We start from the raw sequence: 21,600 nt of genomic DNA on the forward strand, positions 1-21,600 counted from the left end.
TTGGTGAACTATAATTTTCAGGATGTCTTCTGAGATCTCCGCTGAATTCTCATGACATCGTTGAAATCAAATTTCAACCTGACTATATATAAGCTACAGTAATATTAAAGGGTCGTACATATTATATTAAAGTAATATTATAATAATTTCTCTCTTACCTCTTCTTGGTATATATTACCTGGCCATGGAGATATTTTTGGTTTTCTTTTGCCCAGGTTTCAAGGTATCGATCTCTGAAATATTTCTGCCTCCTCTCCAATATGAAGAAGGTGAAAGGATATGGCATGTGTTCATGGTGCTCACAGCATGGAAAAATTACATTTTTTTTTTTTCCCTGTAAACAGTTTTCACCTCTTTATCATTTAGGCAGCGACATTAGTGTGTCTGATGTAAAGTCAGGAGCAAGAAGCACATAGTTTGGACAAGAAACCAGTTCATAAGAAAGTGGAGAATTGTCCCAGATAACTTCTAGCTGTGGTACAGGGTGGGTTCTGCTGGGTTCATGTTTAAGTTTAAGTTATTGCAGTGGTTGTCAGCCATATTACTGTATTGCCTTGTTAACTTTGTTTGTGACATTAAGAGAAGTGGAAGTTGCATTGATTAATGTGGTGTATAAATTTCATTACACACTTGTCAGTTAAGCTAACTGGCCAAATAATTTATGACACAGTTGTGACTGTGATGGCGTCTGCATAACTTTACTCAGCTCAGTCCTTTTCCACAGCAGACATTTTGTCTTGTCGTAGTTGGAAATGCACAGGTGCAACTCATTTTCTTAATGAGCCCAGCTCCATTTAACCACGCCCATGAGCCATCGGATTCATACCAGGACTCTGAGACTGAACCTCAAATGGCATATATGTTAATCATCACACCTGTGTTTACGCTGCTATGACATGTCAAAATGTCTGCAGACTATTGTTACTGACACTGAGGAAACTGGTGTCCCTCATACTTCTACAATAGATATCTCCTGTGTGACTTTGAATGTCACTGGAAAATCATGAAATATTGCCTGGCCTGGCAATGGAGATTTATTGCACAGTATTCTTCTCTCTCTGTCTCTACTTATGTTTTCTGTCCCTCCATGATGACAAACTGTCAAATAAATGGCACACATGTTGAAAAGCGGTCTCCCACCAAACTCTATTTTAACACTGATTGAAAGGAAGAAAAATACGCTACAAAAGCAAACAAGTAGCCGTGGAAAGAACAGCCTTTCGTCACTGTGTTAAGGTGTCCAGGGTGCATCTTTCCACTTTATCACTGAATCTCATTTGCATTGCTGCTTCTGACATGACAGCGCTCTTCAGTTGTGTTTTGCTGTAAATTCTTGGATAAATTGCACGTTGTGTGTCAGGTCAGACAACTGAGAGCTTTTAATCAGAAGTCATCTTTCACTCGAGAGATATTTTTAGTGCAAGTTTAGGTCCCACAGCTGCGAATCAAGTACATAATAATCACTTTGCCTGCTCCAGAACAACAGTGAGGAGGTAGGGGGGAAGAATGGGACGTGCTTTTCACAAGACAAGGCCATTCAGACAATTTTGTGCTGAGCCGGTTGGGCAGCTGATAATTAAACCCTGAAGAAAAACATTCAGTTCTTGCCTCAGTGTGAAGAATGACGCAGTATTACTTTAGACACAAGCAAACACACAGCCTTATTGACTACGATTAACCCTTAAACTTTAGAAAAGTTTACTAGCCAGTCACTGCCATGCAGTTAGAACTCTACAGCCAGTTTTATTACAGAAATGTTCCTAAAAAATGCAAAAAAAAAAAAAACCCCAATACAAGCATGTATATTCAGCTCATAACCCTTGATCATCTAAATTCAGCATTAGACCAATATCATTACTGATCTGAGACAAGCTCTTTTATGTTTATTGTCCAAGCAGAAGTTGTATGGGTGGACCAAAACAAGCACATTCTTTAATCACTAATGTGTGCTGTAATTTGTTTTCTTTGGATCAAGTCAACAGAGATGAAAGAGTGCCATTGAGCAATTAATGGAGAGAGAGAGAGAGAGAGCTGGTTCCAGGGTGCAGAAGAGGGGCCAGCTCGCCTTTAGGGGGTGGCTTTAACACGGCATGCCATCAAATCTCTGTGCAAACTTCTTCTCGCTGAGGACGGCGCGCAGAAGAAAACTGCCAGTCCAGTTTAAATAGATGTGTTGTCTGTCATGATCACACAGACTGCAGACATGATTCATTCAAGACCTTCTCCACCTCTTCATCGTGAAACAAATTCACACAGGCTCTTTGTGAGCCAAAGGGAGCTTTAGTGTAGCTATAAAATTGCCCCATCATTAGCCTAAAATTAAATACTTCAGCATTTTATTTTCAAGTGCTACATAGAAAGAAAAGACATCCTTAATCCTTCCACTATTATTACACTGAAAAGTTAGAACTAGAACATGTTCTTGAAAACCAATAATGGGCATATTGCTGTTGGAGTGATGTCTCTCTCTCCTGAAATGTTCTGTTCTGGCAGCTGGCAAACATGATAGATGCTCATTTGGATAAGTAATGCTGCGGTCAGAGGGAACACATGATATTATTTGTTAGAAATTTGCAGTACAATACAATTAAAAGAAATATCCACCGTTCTGTTTATGCTTTAGTCTATTGTTTGATTAAAAAATAGAAAAAAATCTAAAAAGTTAGACACACTATAGTATTACATATAAAGAAATTATTCAGCTGGGAAAAAAAGCAGATGTAAAGCAACAGACCAGCACTGTATGCACCGAATAATCCTGCAAAGAAAACTGTTGATACATAAAAGCCACAACAGTTTGGACCACTTTTGTGCGTATGCTTTGAACATGCTGAACATCTATCCGCACTAAATCTATTCATCTTGAGTTCAGCCAGCGATCAGGAAGGAATTCCTGCTGCTTTGAACAGGCAGAGAGCAGGCACACTCTGGTGTGAAGAGACATGCTGGATGGGGGCTTTATTAAATAGAGTAAAATAAACAGAGGGAGCCGCTGCAACACATTTTGCCAAAGCTACAACCCACAGGAATTCTGCAGGAAAAGAATACTCACAGTGTGATGCTTTTTTAATTCAACCCCAAACCCATTCTAAGGATATAGACTAAACAAAGAACCACTAAGTAAACAACTATATTCACTTCAGTACATCACAGTGCATCTCACGACAAATTGCTCTTTCAGTCGAGTTACGGACTAGAGGAGAAAAAACATGCTTGTAATCATGAATAACACAGGTTCCAAAGCCAGAAATAAGAAATACTTGTAGGAAATTGGAAATATAAGACTATAATCTCTAATTCTGAGACATGGGAGGGAGTCTGTACAGCCTAAAGCTGTTGCACACAGGAGAAGAGTGTTTGGATTTCAGAGCAGCCATGTGTAACAATGAAAGCTTTGACAACATTTCACCACTGCGTTATCTCTTACTCTTTTTAAAATCGTGTTTATTAAACAGGACAATGAAATATAATGTGAATAGAATGCTAAATTAAATATTACTATACTAAAACATGTAATATAGCGCACATATTGCTCATTAGATGACTTTTTTTCTTCAATGAAGCTTTTGTTAGTGTCAAAATAATAACATGGCGTCCATTTCATTGGCTCCTTTCCAGATAATGGAGTTGACTGGCAACATAGATGAGACCGAGTTACACAACAAAGCATTTATTTAGGCCACATACGGAAAAAAAAAAGAGTGTATTCATGTTGGTTTGTGTAACTGAAAGAGTTATCAGTGGTTTTCTTTGTACTGTAAAGTGGAAACTGAACACACAAACAAGCGTCATGCCTGTGTAGGGGTGTGTATCAGAGTAAGCAGTCTGTGCACAAATGTCTGAACTGAGGTACTTCTCAGGGCTCCTTTTGTCTGCATTGCAAGCTCACATCTGTCGCACAGATGAGCATAATACGTGACCGGACACAATGGAAGATATGAGCAGACAAATGTTTGATTGCGAAGGTTGAAAAGAACCCACACAAACCACAAAACTACAGTGTTTTCATGTTCAGGGTAGGCACTGCGTCAAAGGCAGCGCTCAGCGGCAGCTCAGATTCTCTGACAGTGCGGCAGCGCTGCAAAACCATTTCCATCTTTAATGACTGTACATTAGAACTACTTTGCAAAATATGCTGACAAATTCATGTGAGAAACAGTGATATGTTTACACTTGTGTGTATGCGGTTTGGCTGAGACATTGCTGTCGTTGTCAGAAATCACCTTAACATACCTTCTATGAATGAACACTGCAATCCTCGTCTTAGGCTTTCAGTGAGAGATGTTTCCTCTGACCTTTTCATTGTCATTGGAAAAATGATCTAAACATTAAATGATGTCAGGCCTCTGCTGACAGTCTCATGGGTCAGTTGCACATAGATGGGTTAAGTGCAGCTTTTCACTGGAGATCTCCACGAAGTAGAAGTATGTAGTCTCTATGCATAGGCTTGAGCTTTGCTTGTGAAACCACAGATTACTGTACCAAACAAACGGTGTGTTTTATCATTAGGCACTGACTCGGAACAAACATGATGATATGATCCCTTCACAGAAATTTACCAAACCAAATAGTCACTAAAAACCCATCAAAGGGCTTACGGATATTGACATAAGAACACGTATAAACAACAATTGCCATAATTATGATTCCTCCAGCCCCTGGGCCCACTTCAAGTTGGGGGTAATTTTGTGCATTTCTCTGTAGATAATTGCGTGGCTTGCTGTAATTACGTGGCATGATCACAAGTGGGATATGAAAAACATACATATCAAGCAACAACAGATTAGACGATGCAGTGTTCTTGCGAGTGACTTGTAGGTACAGCCACCGGCTTAATCTCCTTGTGCTGTAACCATGACAATAACAATTGCCTACGCAGTCTTACACAAATAGATCCTCCCCTGTTTGGAGCGTACAGATTGCCCTGCAGAATCAACTATTCACCAGGAACAGTCTGCCAATTTTGATCTTTTTTTCTGCTCATCAGACACCATGTTGTCTGCGCTGCACATGGCTGAAACACAGTGATCAAATAATAACATGCAGCATCTAGCAGATACTAGATGATATATGTAATTGCTTTAAATCACCGATCAATATAACAAAAAAACAAGTAGAGTCCAAACAACACTTGATCATCATTAGTTGATTTGTCGTTGGTGACCAAATTGCAAAAAGCTGAACATGATTGAACCCAAGAATCCACAATGCAACATTTGCGGCCCTTTGCACCCACACAGGTTTGTTTTTGTTTTTTTTTTAATTATTCTGGCTGATTATATCACAAAACTCTATGAACCAATAAGAATGACAAGAGTGTGAGATGCCCCACCTTGTGCACTGTGACCTGTGCAACAATACACACAGGAGCGAGAGGGAGCTGTCAGTGAAGCCTAGATTGGTCAACACAGTCCCTAGAAGACCGTGGACGATGGGTGTGTAGGGGCTTTAAAGTCACAACTAAAGTTATAGTGTAATGGAGTGTATTTCAGTATTGGATAAAAGCACAACAAGTACATCAGTTAGTGTTCACACAAATTGTTTATTTTTTTTATTTTTAAGCCTTATAGAAATATGTGATGCTTCATTGAAAGGTGGGAATAAAGGGCCAGAGGTCAGGGCCACATGTTTTGGATTTAGCATCTTTCACAGAGACACTACAGCACGGTGGAGGCTTGCTGACAGAGAGGTTTTCAACCTCTCAAACCCTCATTTGAGTCTCCTGGTTTCCTTAATGTGCAGTTACAAAAAGCATAATAAATTGTTGAGAGCAGGACTGCCTAAAATGACCAATTCCTGCATGCTTCAGTGAACTGTCTGACAATCTTTATAGGTTCATCCAGAATCACAAACCTCCCTCTTAACAGAATCGGTGCTGCATATAATGTTGTAAGATTGACATCTAGTGGTTCGGTTGGAAAAGTACAGAGGGAAAACTGCAAATGGCACTTCGCTCAAATCTTCTCTTCGTTGAAATATTGGGTAAAGGAAGATACTGTAAATTGCTGTTATCATTGGCTCTGGAAGTTCTGCAGATGTCCCATTGTGGTTTTAAATAGAACAGCCATTAGACATTATTCTAATATTTTGTAAATCCATATTAGGAAACTAATTAAGATATCACAAGGACAAATTATGAATCTCTGTGCCAGATCTGTGAGATGATTACTTTGTCTTAATTTCCTAAAAAGGGCAGCGGCTCAATGAGATAAAGATCTTTAATTTGTCTGTAATATGAGACATCTGGCGAACACTGGGAGATTTTACCACATTGGTCCTGGGAAACATAAATCCTTTGTACTTGTGCACTTTGTAATATGAGTTTTATGTATAATATGCCCAAATGGAAGAGGAGCACGGCTTCCACCTATACTGCCAGTTAGCTCTCAGTGTTATTAATGCATTTATGCAAACGTTTTTACCAAGCTGTTGATATGGAAACAGGATGTGTTTCACTAAAATAAACCTCAGTTAAAAAAAAAAAAAAAAGATCAGAGTACAGCTTGGATGAAAGAAATTTGCCACTCTCAGATAATATCAGCGGTTTCAGGAGCAGATGGGTCTGGACCAGAGCAGAGCTAACACAACAGATGACAGACGGTGGTCTCTGGAACCAGCCTCTCACATATGACAGCCTGACTTACTGGTCCGATCCGGTCTATCCTGTGAGATACTGTCCTCTGCCATGAACAAGGTTACCATGCTTCTGTGTCCATTTGTGTGTTTGACAATTATTAAAGGCAATAACAGAAAGTTGCAACTAAAGGCTGATAACTCTTTAGTAATTTCTTGGATCCGTTTTGTCAGGACATTTTTGGCACTGCACATTTTAATGAAAGGAGTAGTCAGACTATGAGATTTAAATCGGCTGTAAAATAGACTATTTTAATATTGGCCGATATAAAAACTACTGTTATATATTAGATCACTGTGCACCTGCATCCAACACTTTCCTCTGCAGGGGGATCAAAATGTAAAACATAATATTGAAAAACACGCATGGAGGCAAGAGAACAAACCCATTTAAAAAGTGTTTATTTTTAAATACACAGGTCCGTTTCCGTGCCAAGCTCACTTGCAGTGACTACAAGTCGACCGCACTCTGCCGTTTGCATCCAGTTGGCCCGGCGTTACTAGCCAAACACCTCACACGCCAGGAGGCTGACCCGCCGGAAGCAACCTAGTCTGCCTCTCCAGTGCGTGGACCTTAACTGATTGACGCCGCACCCGGACCAACCACACGCCCACTTCCCCGTTCCCGCCAGCCAATCATTTGGCCAGGATTCGTACACATAATTTACGGCGCACTCACGGTAGGTTGAGCCGACAGAGGTCCATAGAAATTTGACAGCTTCACAGGTGAGACAACCGTCCAGAGGCTGTTTCACTTTACATTTCGTTTTTTTCCCGGACCACTGTTCACTGTGAGCCTGGGGTTGCCACAGTCAAAAAACAACCATTCGAAGTCAAACCATTCCGGCAGCATGAGCAAAAAGAAAAAGGACTGGAAGACTGAAAAAGGTAAGGCTTGTTTTGGGGAGAATGAGGCTATCATCATCTCCATGGCAGACAGCATGAATTCTAACCATGCCAGGAGATTGACAGCCACTCTTTGTGTCCTCTCTGTATTGCTGTGATACTTCTTCATGCAGACTATTCCGTCATCCCATGCGGCGACAGTACAGATGTTATAATGATGTTGCGCCTCTCTTTGGCTGCCGTAATAACATGTTTGACATTCGCAACAACACTGCTCTCATAGTGCCTCCTGACAGCTCATTAGCTTCCATTTAAGCCTCTCGCCGATTTTTTTCCCCGAGTCGTTATTTACCTGTTGGAGTTCTCCTAACCAGCACATCCTCCCCTCCACCTGTGTGATACACCAGCAGCTCACTGAGTTGCAAGCTTTTCCTTCACAGGAACTCGATATTCCTGCAGCCACACAGCAGTCACACCGTCGTAAAACACGGGAGCACTCGGAGTGTCTGACAGTTGAACACGGGGTTGTCATTTGTAAGGGGACGAAAATGACTCCGTTTCAGCGAAAGGTGCGTTTAATGCCAGCTAGGAAACTTGTCTGCCAAGTGCTTTTACTTTCAGATACGTACGGGATAGACCTGTTGTGCACAAACAGGCAAAAGACACGTTAGCTCTGTCATTATGCCATTCACGCGTTATTTATTTTCTGACACTTTATCACGGTCGTCCTTTGCACTTGTGATAGCAGGTACAGCACAGGTGTCAGTAATCACATTAATCAGTCATGGCTCCGTTCTGTCTGTGCCACCTCCTCCATTTATGCCACTGTGTGAGGATGCACAATCAGGGCTGTGCAATTAATAAAATGGAACCAAATGGAATGCGGCCATCACTGATGATATTCTTTCCACCTGTGGTCCCTCCTGCTATGACTTGTCAAAATGTCTGTGACACAGGTGCATGGAGTACTACCTCTAAGAGCCTGGTAACACAGTGAGGGCCGTATGTGATCAAAATGTGTTCATAATATGACCCCGGCTGAGGTGGACTGCTGGTTCCAGCCCTGACCTCTGCTCAGCAAGGTTGTGACCTCAATTAACAGAAACAGGGATTGTTTGTAATCATGGTTCATACTGTCTGCGTGTTATTGGAATTTCACAGTGATTGGTTTTTCCTATGAAATGTTGCAGTTCAGTCGGTGTCGTAATGAGCCAAGCCCGCTGACTCACGCCTAATTTTTTGAAGTGTATGGGGAAAATTCTTATAATGGTTATTAAAATTCTCTGAGCGAGGTAATAATTAATCTTAGCTGGCCGTCTGCAGTTTGAGCAGGTAGCAGCACGGGATGAACATCAAAGTAAATCAGATTTCATATTCTGTGCATATAGCCCTCTTGCTGAAATTGCTTTAAGAGGAGATCAAGCCAAGTCAAAACCCGAAAGAAATTTGGAAACTTAAGGAATTTAATATGACCTTTTTCTTTTTTACGAACTGTATTTTTGACCCAGGGCTAGTTTGTATTGGCTGGGTGATATTCTAACACTATATGCTATAAATAAAGATAAATGACTGAGTCATGTTGGCACCTGTGGCAAAATCAGCATTATTGGAAAATTGGTAAAAAACATGCAGAATTTCTATCCTGAAGTTGGAGAACTTTCTTCAACAGAATGAACAAAATAAGCAAACAGGAACACAAATTGCATTAAAAGGCGACATAAAATGAGATGTTATGTGACAGGCAGTCACATCTCCTTCCGTTTTGTTATCAGCTGAATTTGGTTCAGGGAGGTCTGCAGCATTACAGTGACTGGCCTTCCCATCCAGAACTCATCAAGGGCAGAAAAACCACGTGAGACTGAGCATCACTGATGCTGTGACTCCGCTAACACAGTCTTGTCGACACTCATATTTAATAAAGCACGTTTTGAGCCCATCCTGTTCTTTTTGGCATCCAGGCTGAGCTCTGGGATTCTTCAGTGACTAAAAGTTCAGCAGAGTGACGAAGGGCTTTAGTGTAGTCCAGAGAGCTTTGCTGTGTTCAGCCTCAGAACAGCATTTTTATTCATCCATGTAGAATAAAAGCAGCCTTGGGAATGACAGGGAGTGGGCAAGAGGGAGAGACAATACATACGGGATGGAACGGATATCCCCCACTGCAGAAACACCTTTAATGTAAGCCTGGCCTCCTGTAGGATGTTGCCAAAAGATGACTTATGGAACCTCGCATTTCTTACCAAAATATAGTCAGCCCCTTCTGGCTCAATATTTTAGGCGTTATTATGTCAGGGGCAAGGCCCATAACTCATAGCCCCTTTCAAAAAAAATAGCGCAGAGTCCCTATGATGTAGGTTAGTGTTGTAAGCCGAGCATTAAATCCTAGACCTCACAGTTTTGTTGTAAAAAGAGCCTAATATAATAAACTATTATCCTCCTTTTGTACAGTGTCATATCACCTCCACTGTGCTTAAACTGTTTTACAAAAGGGGTGTTTTAATTGACCAAAATCCACACTGTGTAAACTGGGGTGTTTAAAAGATAAGATAAGACTTTATCGATCCCACGCTGGGGAAATTCACTTGTTACAACAGCAAGAATCAAAAAGGCGAGTGAGATAAAAGAAGAAGTATCAACTATAGAGGCTATGTACGATGTGACAAAGATTTCACAGTGAAGCACATGATTAGGATGAAGCTTGTTTTGCTCAAGAGCCCGCTGCTGTTTGGAGCAACAGTAGCAAGTTGAGGCTCTTTTGCAGTCAGTGGAGATGAACAAGAGGACGCAAGCTGTGAGGGCCCAAGAGTGGTAGAGCAGCACAGAGGCTAAGAAGCAGCTGTGTGATTTACTGTCAGCCAGATATTGTTGGACTTCATTTTAAAAGCAAACAATCGAATAGCAAGAAAGTACTGTCCCCTCTTAAGAGCGGAAATGGAGGTAGATATAAGTTTAAAATAAGTTTGTCCATGTGCAGTCGTCGTATCACAAACTGTGCGACTTAAGTGCTTTGTTAAGTTCTTTTTCTTATTAATAATAAAGTCACACAAGACAGCAGAGCAGAGCAGCACAGAGCCAGAGCAAACAGGACAAACAGTTCAGAGTGCAACGAAGCTTAGGCAACAGGGTGACACAGTGCAGTGGTCGTCAGCTGACAGCCATGGAGACACAAGAGTATGCACGTTTTCATTCCAGCCAGTCCACACAGAACAGCCAGTAACTCTCATTAACATACTCACAGCCGCAGAAGAGGGACTAATGAGTGAAATCAGCTGGTGGTGAGGTGAGACTGACTGGAACCTGCATTGTTTTGGATCTCCATGGCACATGGCCGAGAACCGCTGGTGTTGTAAGTGGAGTAGACCGCCATTCATTCACAGGGCTTGTTGTTCAAACGTCTTGCATGGCGAGCAGTGACCCTACTGAAGCGCGTTTGAGCACCACGCAGAATCCCTACCAGCTCCAGGGTGCTCTGTTAGTGCTGATGGTGCACTTTGACCCTGCAAGCTAAAAGGATTATAATGCATGAAGCAGGGTCGCACAAGTAAAAATCACATCATTAAAGATCACATTGGTTCATAAAGGTTAGAGAGTCAGGGGTGTGTGGAGCAGGACACGGCTGCTGCTGCTGCTGCTGCTGCTGCTGCTGCTGATGGAGGCAGCACCAACGTAGCTGTGGAGGAGGGATCTAGAACAAACTTCTGAGCACATGGGTGGTGCTGAGTTAAAGGGAGGGCACTGGGAGGCAGTTTGGTGTGAGATTAAGAGAAGAAAAGAAACAGATCGTTTAATTAATGGAGATTTAAGGGAAAAGTTTGTGGCTTTCACTGTAAATGAATGTTAAACTTGTTATTACCTGTCTGTGCCAGTACCAAGTGTATTTCCCTCTGTCTTATCTCTGTTATTCTTCAATGGGACTTAAATCTAAAATGTATGGCTCCTGTCTTCCACAGATAGACTGCTCCGTCTAGACTGGGAGGAAAGACGCAAGGAGTATCGTCGTCAAGACTTTATATCTCTGGACAAGATTCCAACCTGGAGAGAAGAAAATAGATGTAAGAGAGGCGGCTTCTTGTTTGAGATTATGAATGGTATTTATGCTGGGAGAAGAAGGTGAAATCACACGTTATGGCAGTGTTTCCTGTGTGAAGAACAGTTATTCAGTAATTCTAGTGTCTACATTCGTTTTTGTGTGTCATCCTGAGCATTTTGCTCATTCATGTGCTTTTAGCCACTCTGTTATTTAAGAAATATGATTTGGATCATCAGGAAAAGGTGTTGTTAAACAATACAAAAGTCTGATATTGTTCACCCAGCAAGCAAGCTTAAAAGTTATTGGAGAACAGAGCCTAAACCCTGTGTACCTCAAGTTAAATGAAACACAAGTGTTGTTATAAGGGGGCATGTAACACAGAAAATCAATAAAGGAAACCCACAAGAACCTACTTCTAAAATATAGCTCTGTTTCTGTGACTTGTCAGCCAATAGCAAGAGGAATCTAAAACAGTCAGGCGGCCCTGGACCAATGAAGACTCGAGTCTTGTAGGTTATAATATGTTGGGGAAGGTTGGTTTCAAAAGTACCAACAGTATTCTTCAATGGTTCGATTGATTATTCTGTCGTAGTGAGTGAAGTTACGAAGTTACTCCTCTTAACATTAAGCTGTTTGAGTACTTTTGCAACACCCACATCAGCAACAACCATTAGCATAATGGCTTGTGCTGTAGTAGTGTTACAGGTCGGTTAATTTCATTTCTGCCTTTTAATGTTTTAATAATAATAAAACAATTTGGTTTAACATAAAAAAATAATGTAATAATAATAATAATGACACAGTAAGAGCAATAACTGAAAGACAGATGGCAAGTGATTACTGTAGTCGGCTTAAAATATAATATGAGTGCTCTGATGTGTGCATAATGCTGCAGGTAGTGTAGGGAATTAGATGATGTATGCAAACGCTCAGAGTTTTAAAACGTAGTAGTTGTAGTAGTAGTAGTAGTAGTAGTGGTAGTAGTAGTAGTTTATGGTTGTGGTAATTTGTCTGACTGATATAAAAGCAGCACAGACTACAGCTGTGTTCAGTGAAGTGGGGTAGAATGGGAAATGGGAATACTTGGTGATGTGCGCACATCCGCTGTACTGTTTCTCTCTACATTAAATTAAACAAGGTTTTTATGGCAGTTCGGGGGCCTCTTCTGATATATTTTCCTTAAGAGCCAAAATGAAACAGAACTGCTGATTCACAGCTCCTCGGTTGTTATCGTTTCTTGGCTCAGCTCTTAGTTCAAGTTCTTAGAGGAAGTACGCTCTACAAATAGTCGTGGCTAAACTTGTCTGGCTTAGTATCCACAGAGCGCGCTAGTTCATAAGACACGTTGCCACACATTGCATCACAATATGAAAGATGGTATAAAAGTGATTACTGTAGAGTATGCAAATGTGGGATTCACACGCACAGTATCCATGTTCAAACACTATCTGGAGTCCTGATAGTAAAGTAAGTACAGTATTGTCTCCTTTTATTGGATTTTAAAATAATTTCTATGAAACTGGAAAAATCTCCATCATCATCGTCATCATCATCATCATCATCACACTCAACAGAAGAATTTGTCTTTTAAATACATTTGAGAGCCGTTCATGAGCAGGCTCTGTCTATTCAAGGGACCAGCTGATGTTTGTTAGTGACACCTATCGTTTTATGTTCTGTCTTGAATTAAAACAATGAGCTGAAGTTGTCTTTTATTTTAATTTCAGCCAATGAGAAAGAGGAAGGGAAGGAGCTGACAGGTGGAGGAGGGCTGAGTGATAAAGTATCTCTCTACAAAGGAGATATTACTGTGTTGGAGGTGGACGCCATCGTCAATGCTGGTAAGGATCTAAACTTTGACCTTTGTGAGCGGTTGGATGCTGCTTGAAGGCAGCTCTGCTCTTAAATTGTCCTTGGCTGCCCTCTACTGTTGAGATTGAGAAAGTGCTGGTTCTTGGGGCACTGGGCATGTGATGGGTGTGATCGGCAAATGTTAAAGAGGTCAGCTGCTCTCATTGATCTGCCTTCTCATAGGCTGAAATACAGTGACGGTTAAGATCATGTTCTGACCTTTTAATGCTGTTTACAATTCCAGCTCTTTCTCACACCTTGTGTCCTGAAACACGAGGTTAATGATGGAATAAATGTCGATTTGGTTGACCAGTATATTCACCCTCTTTGTCATCGTTGTGGCCTGTGTGTGCTCTAATGATTACTGGTCATTCAGTGCTGCTTTCAGGGGAAACCTGAGGACGATTTGTTAGAGCGAGTAAAAGAGAAGATGTAGAGTCAGAGAGGCTGAGCAGAAAAGCCTTTTTCAAAGATTTGCACTGCTGTTATGTAATTTTCTGCAGTCGCAACCTACACACAGTCAGAGGTGCTAAAAGATTGCTTTACCTGTTGCTTCTGCAGCTGATGTTCTGGACCATTTTGTAGCTATAGAGTTGATAGTCCCACACCGCAGCTGGAGAGCAGCAGCATGCTGTATATGTGGTCTGCTCTGGCTTTCTGTTCCATAACTCTTCTTTACACACACACACACACACACACACACACACACACACACACACACATTACAGTCTACTAAGCAGTGTGCATCTTGTGTGAAATTAATACTTTATAATTTATGCGAGATTAATAGATGTGAAAAACAGACTGCTCTGTTGGATAAGGCCAATGAATTTAATCTATTATGTAAATACCCACCCTGATGACGATAAGGTGACATGACATTGTGAATCATCGTCAGCATCATGTAAAAGACAAAAATGCAGTTTAGTGTACGTAACAGACAGCTGAAACGGACCTCAGTGTCATGGCAGCTGTCTTGCTTTAACAACATTTTGATCTTTCCACACGTAGCACGTGTAGTGGTTATTAATATGATACACGCAGCTTGTAGTTTGTGATAACTGCTACATGTCTGAATTGCATTACTGCATGGTATATATTTGCATCGCAGATAGAGATGAAGTTTGTATTTGCTAGGAGCCAGTGAGACCACACACTGGTGTTATAGTGTGTATTCCTGTTAAAGTATAGATCGACACACATGAAACCATCTTTTTCTTGCAGGCTTTGTCATTGAGAGTCAATATGTGAAATAAATCAAGGTTAAGGCAGTGGATAAGGTGAGCAGTGTTTCTATTAACAGACCAGAGAAATAGGGCATATGAGAATGGAAATGAGGAGGTTCAGGAGGGAATATTGCCTGTTTTTGTTTTTAACTGTTCAATACTATTGTAGCAAAGGCAGGCAGTTTACTTCAGCAGTGAATGCTGCCAGACGTTCAGGCTCTGACTGAGCTGCATGTTGGCCAGAAGGCAATTCATTCTGTTTAGCAGGCTGTCAGAGGGTCTGAGAGGTTGGAGGAATTGCTGAAGCCTTTTATAATTTTCAGAGGGTCTCAGCAGGTCCCACTGATTCTCTATTCAGACTTCAGGACTGGTGGTCTTGGTACTGGTGGTTGCACTGGTAGTGGTGGACTGTGTTGTCCAGCTCTGCTCAACAACAGTTCGTATGCTGTGACTGTAAATTGGAATTGTAATTGCTAACAAAAGACTTGTATTTTAAAGTATGCCATTGTGTTTTATAAATAACGCTTACAAACGATGTATTAGTTGAATAGGCACGACCTGCCCTCGCTGTCGTGGCTCTTGTCCAAATTTTGGTGAGTAACACAGTTCTGAGCATGTGAACAAACATTGCGGATGTTGGGCGACACACAGTGATAAGATCTTTTGGATAGTTTGTTCAACCTCTTGCCTTTCATCTATTCACTGCTCCCAATCTCCAGCCTGCAGTACTTCCATTTTCTCATGCTGTTTTTCATTTAGGCTTGGCACCAGTGGACGGCTGTCCATCAAGTGTGGGACTTTTTGAGCACTCTGAAAGTCTAAAGTTCAATAAACGCACAATGTCTTTTTCTCACAGAAGTCAAACATTAAGTGCAGGGATATTAATTATGCAAATTGTAGTTAAATATGAAGATTAGCTGGTAAAATGTATTGAAACACAAAGAAAGGAATAGATTTTCCTCTTTACGTATGAAGGCTACTTTTACTTTTTTCTGTGATCAGTGGACATGAACTGACGAACAACCAGAGCAGATCTATAGATATAATCCCGTGCTGGTCTACTGGCACGCAGAGTTAAGACTGTTTGGTCCTGCAGCTGAACTCGCCAATTCAGTATAATGAACCTCAAATCTCAAAAAAGTTATGAAGTGTTCCCAAGCCCATACAGTAACATCCTTTATCCAATCATGTGTTCACAGAGTGGTGAACCTCTCTCCATCCTCGCTTGTGAATGACTGAGCCTTTCCAGGATGCCCCTTTCATACCCAATCACGACACTATCACCAGTTTACCTGTGGAATGTTCCAAACAGGTGTTTTTGGAGCGTTCCACATCTTTCCCAGTCTTTCGTTGCTCCTTTCCTAAACCAAAAAGGATTAGCAAATGATCACATTCTGTTTTATTTATGTTTTATCAACTTCTTTGGGATCAGGGTTGTGGTGTTGATATGGTATGTGAAATAGAAAATAGACACATTTGGTCATTATATATTATGACACGGCTTAACTCTCGGCCTCTTATCTTTAAGCCTGCATTAGCATTCTGGTTTTCTAAATGCATTAACTGTAGCTGATGGGGATGAACACTGAGTCTAAAATGTCAACTTTTCACAACAAAAGTAAAGCTGCAGTGTATTTTTTTTTTGCAGCTGACGTGTTTATAAGATTTTGAATATCATTTCTAAGCCGAAATTTGACCGTTATTTTTGGCATGGTTTTGTCATGACAGCAGCCATATGTGGATTGCATAGGAGGAATGTCTGTAATTTCAGGGAACACAGGCCAGCTTACTGCTGTTATGGTGGCTGCCTATAGCTTTTAGAGGGTGTCAAGTTGCTTTATGTCCTCCATTAAAGTTTAATTATTAGGCTCATTGAGTTTTTAATTCTTCCTTAATTCTGTTTGGCTGGAGGTTGTACAGGAGGTGCTCAAACTGTCACCTGGGTGAGAGTCTGGGGAGAGAGGTAGAGGAGGGGCTCTGGTGACGACTGGTAAACTGCAGGTGTAGAGGGCAGGATGGCCATATCATGACAAGGCGGGCTGGGCTGCAGAATCCAGCCCCAGCAGATGGCCTCCTCTTCAGAATGAGCCTGCATTGGCCTGCCTCCACTCTGCGTAAAATGTTGTTATACCCACACTCACGCTCCCTGTAACCCTCTTCAGACTGTTTTTTAAGGGATGAAAGTGACAGGGAGGCATATGTATGACACACCACTCGATAATGGATCTCATTTTTAACGCAGCCCACTGTCTAGATTGTATTTTAGATGCAAACAGTGCAGACTGTTTTGTCCTGGGTATTTATTCCCCGAGTATGGACGACGCTCTGCCCAGATTCTTGTACAAAGTGCATTTTTCTCTTCGTGTAATAGCCGCTGAATGCTCGGTATGCAAAGAAGACGCTGTGTTGTTCTGTAATTTTGACAAATACCCAGCAATTTCTCCAATCCTCTAGGAGCCCACGTCTTTGGCGTATATTTTTTTGGATTGTATCAGGGAATTATAGACGGAAAAAGGAGACTATCGCAGTTGATCAAGGCCTGTTTCATAAAAAATTGCAGGGTTCAGTAAAAGTTGAAAGGACGCTCAATGTGGGGCTTTAGATTTAATGCATGTCATCACTGTTGCTTTTACATGGCAAACACAAGACGATAATGTCTTCCATTTTTTGTCGTCGTCTTCGTGCATGGAGTTCATGCGAGTGTCACCATCTCTCTCAGACCAGAATGAGGTCGTAAAGATAGCGGTGCGAAGTGGAGAGGACTTCTCTTATCATGATGACTGTGGTAATTATGCACAGGGGTTGACTCCTAATCCATTACCCGCTGTAAACCTTTCCCATCTTTCTGTATTAGATCATTTTTTACAGGAGCCAATTTAGTGTGCAGGGAATCTGGTTATGAACGCTATAAAGAACCTGAAGGGGGTGGGATGAGTGCGAGAAAGGCAATTGGTATTCAGTTGTATGGAGCTGCTCGTACTGCAGTCATCAGAGGTTTGATGAGAGCGGTGACCCTCAGAGGATAGAATACTATGATCCTGTGGAGATTGACTTTTGCAAGTTCTTTGATATGCTGTCGATTCAAACATTGCTTGTCTGTGGGGTTGCTTGGCAGACTTTGTTTACCTCCATGGTCAGCCACGCATAATGTACAGTGCAGAAGGCTACGTGCCCTGATCTACACTGAATGGAATATTATTCTGTAATCAGAGCAAGGTGTCATGTAGAGGTGCATCTGTTGTATGCATTGTGGGTACTGTCAGTCATCACAAGGTTCAGATTAAATCCTGACCAATTTATTAGTCCCTTGATGGACTCAAGCTCACCCATTTGTTATGCCAGATGAGAATTACAGACAACACAATTGGCTCTTAAATCACATATTTGATATGATTTTAAATTGCTTTTGAACTAATCGTCTTTTCACAGTGTTGCCTATTAGTGTGGATGAGCATGAGCATGACATGAATTATGCTTAGGTTATTTGAGGTTAAATTTGAGTAAATAGAACCAAAAAAAAAAGGTGCACAATTTAAATCATCCAACATTATTCATATGGTTATGATAAACAAGTGCTGCAAGCAACCAACCGTCCCACAAAACAAAACACTGAGCTGCATATTATATTAGCAATGTGGTCGATTTTAATTGAAGGAAGAAAACTTTTTGTGTCTCTGAGTCTACTTTCTTTTAAGGGTGAGGGAAGTGTGTGGTGGTTGTGGTTCGTCCTTTTCTGCCTATTGAAAACCTCAGTAGTTGTGGCAGCACAGCAACAACGGTGTGTAATGTCCAGAGAATATTATATGCGTCTCTGAGTCACAAGCCTTAATGGAGAGCGCTGCCTTATTTATTAGGGAATGACTCTCTGAGTGCTCTGGTAATATTTTAGCCTGCAAAGCAGAAGGCTTTCCAGCATGAAAAGTAGATGTGGCATTTTTATTCTCTGTCTGAGCTCTGGGTCTATAGACAGACTCTAAACAGACAGACTATTCGTTGTCAGGCTTCCCAACTTTAGGGTTCTTAAAAGTTCTAGTTGTAGTATATGACAAGATGTTATCCTTTTTTACTTCATGAAAGCCCACGCTCTGTTGTGAAATGTATCTGCTGTCCAAATCCTTATTTTACTGCATCTCTCTAAAACGCTGTTGGGACACGACATTGCTGTTCTGAAACGGTGACATTTTAGCTGTTGCTGAATAGGTTGTCTCAACGATCCGCTCACACAGACCAGACTGTGGCATGATGTGCCAAAGAATGGTGTCAGATTTACATTTCACTTTCTACTTTTCCATTCCCCTTAATGATTGATAAAGCCTATGGCTTTTGGTTTTGCTCCCTGCTGTTTGGGCATCTTGTCAGCGTAGACTCCTCATTAGATTTTCTGTCAGGCCATGGATGTGCTGCACAGCACAGCCCCTGGAGAGTCTGGCTCGATGGGTTTATCTGTCTCTCTGCAGATTCCCACCCTGTGCCATAACCTCCCTGAGTGATGCAGCCATGCTCCCAGCAATACGTCGGCAATTCAGCGTCTCTCACTCTCTGTTCTCTCTCTCACTCTGCTGCCAGTTGCGTAAACATGCAAGGACACACTTACACACAGACAAACACACACACGCAGTACATTAGAAGCCACGGCGTAGGATTGGTAACTTCTTGAGCAAACTTGTGATTGTTGCCCTGTCACACCAGGAATGAAAATCAATGCCCCTGGCTGAGAGAACTTGCTGCTCTGTTGAACAGTGAAATGACTCTGGTGAGTGGGTTGCATTGGGTCCTGCACTAAAAGGTTCAGTTAATCGTATCAGCTTCGAGAGAGATACAGCACAAGGACAGGGTTTTCCCTGCCATCAGGGTGTAAATGTGAACTGAGGTGTCAAACCAGCTGGCGAGCTTCCCCTCCTTCCGATTTCGGCTCGATTTCTCTCCTCCTGGTGTCCAGATTGTGAACAGCCTCACAGCCGGCTTCAGTGTTTGGTCAGCGTCAACACTGTTTACCTAATTTCTGTGGCCTAAGAGGTGCCAACATGGCCAGATAGAAATAATTTTTCATGAGGTGTGGCTAATGGAAAGTAATCATGGGAATCTGTGCTGTCAGTGTGTATCCGGCCGGCACTTAGAGAAATGTCTCCCATTGCTTGGACTGCTAATGGTCTATGACCGTATTGAGTGTTTTGGAGAATGAGCCTCCCCTTCCTTCCTAGTCACACGTTTTGTGACCGACCCCACCCCGCCTCCTCTCTCTGTACGTTCACACTTGAAAACATACACCGCATATACACTCACAAAGTGATGTTTTGGCCATGAGAAACTGACTCTTTGGAGCTAGTTCCCAGGGCTCACGAAGGGGTCCGTCATTCAAGTCAGGTCCTCACTTGTCCCCCTGTGGACAGAGAACCTTAGTCACCGTTGTCAAGGTCAGAAAGTCGCTGTTTGTATCCCTGTTTTACTTCCTGCCCCCTTCCTCCCGCCTCTGTTCCGCCGCCCTCCTCCCTGTCCTGAAACAAACATTTCAGACACCCTGCCTTGTGCTGCATACACGCCAGATCTCATCCATCAGACTTGTTAGTAATTGAGAGGGTATTCAGACGGGACCATGGGGAAAGTTCTCCTTGTCACCCTCTGTTTCTCTTTCCCTTTGTCCCACACAACTAAGGTTAGGATCTTTGAGAAGAGTAATAGCTAGTAGAGGTCATTTATATAACATAAAAAAGGTAGTGAGAAACAAATATGCATATTTTTTATTAGTGAAGAAGATGTTATCTCATAAGTATATTCGGATGGTCTTAGCAAAAAAAAATAAAAAATCTTTTAGAAATCCATACCAGCATATTGCTTTCTGAGTGGGTACTTCAGACGGTGCTTGCAAAATGACTTGTCTTACCCTGACACATGCAGGCCTGTGTGTGGTCGGCTGGGATGAATAAAATGTTTGGAGCAGGATAAAGCAGGTATCACTTTCATTTATCAGGTAACACAGCAGGCAGACCGACAGATGAATGGATCCAGTGCTCAGAAAGCTTATGTGTCTTGTGACCTGTAGGGGGCACTGTGGTTCCACCTAAGCATCGCTGACATCTCTGATGGCAGAGTGAGTTTGAGAAGCGGGATGACTGGGCTGGTACTCCATTTCAGATGGATAAATCTCTTTTTTTTTCCTGCTTCCCCTTCAAAGATGCTTCTTTACAACAGTTTGAGGTGACAACTGGAAATTCCAGATTTTCAGCGTCTGCTTCTTCAGTATCCTAGAAAAATGTCCAATATTGTGGAAAACGAAACACAATTTTTTGACCAAAATGAACCTGCTGATTAAGAAAAGCTGATTTTGGAGCCCAGTGCATTGTTTCAAACGCTACACTATATAAGCATAGAGGAAGTGAGAGGATGGCTGCACACTTGGGTGGAGATGTGTAGATACAGCATGAGTGCAGTTGCGTAGTTGTATGCACAAAAGAGAGAGTGAGTTATTTCATCTGTAAGAAAATGTGGGGAGATGCTGGGTCAGATTCTTTACCGGCAGAGTGAAGCACGGGTGAAGGGAGAGGGTTGGAGAAATCAACCCCTGACTGCTGACTGTTTCTCTGCACAATCCCCAGGCAGCGTGCCCTGCATGGTCACCAGCAGGCGATTCACTCGCCCTCACAATACCCTTCTTTGAACACCAGTTCATTCTCCCTTCTTCTAGCCCCCCCCCATGCTTTCCTCAGTTCTCCCATTTTAGTTCCAGTTTGTTTCAGTTAATCTGTAGTCCCGCGAAGACTGTAAACCCTTGCGGAAACAAACAAATGCAAGCCGTGTACACCGGGAGCCCAGAAAAGTGCTCACCGTAGCAGAAATACTGATGAGCTACTTGGTTACGGGCCTGCAGTGGCAAGGTTTTCTATAATGGCTTCCTATGTGTAATGGCCAGGTAATGGTAATGGCATAGATAATGAGCAACATAATGTTACAAGTAAGTATAGGAATATAAAGCACACATTTTGGCAAGGGTATTTTCTTTGATGGATGTCGTTTTCACTT

The 21,600-nt window shown here is 41.9% G+C and overlaps 1 protein-coding gene across 5 annotated transcripts in view; it reads left to right on the forward strand.

The window, feature by feature from the left end:
• Positions 1 to 7,286: 7,286 nt before the first annotated feature.
• Positions 7,287 to 21,600, forward strand: part of macrod2 (mono-ADP ribosylhydrolase 2) — a 399,810-nt gene continuing 385,496 nt past the window's right edge. For all 5 annotated transcript variants that reach the window (XM_076743643.1, XM_076743644.1, XM_076743645.1 and 2 more), the window contains exons 1-3: positions 7,287 to 7,521; positions 11,427 to 11,528; positions 13,234 to 13,347. In XM_076743643.1, coding sequence (XP_076599758.1) covers positions 7,485 to 7,521; positions 11,427 to 11,528; positions 13,234 to 13,347 — 253 coding nt within the window. In that variant the 5' untranslated portion in view covers positions 7,287 to 7,484. The remainder of the gene's footprint in view (positions 7,522 to 11,426; positions 11,529 to 13,233; positions 13,348 to 21,600) is intronic.

Source organism: Chaetodon auriga, chromosome 11 (genome assembly GCF_051107435.1).
Source record: "Chaetodon auriga isolate fChaAug3 chromosome 11, fChaAug3.hap1, whole genome shotgun sequence".
Lineage (NCBI taxonomy): Eukaryota > Metazoa > Chordata > Actinopteri > Chaetodontiformes > Chaetodontidae > Chaetodon > Chaetodon auriga.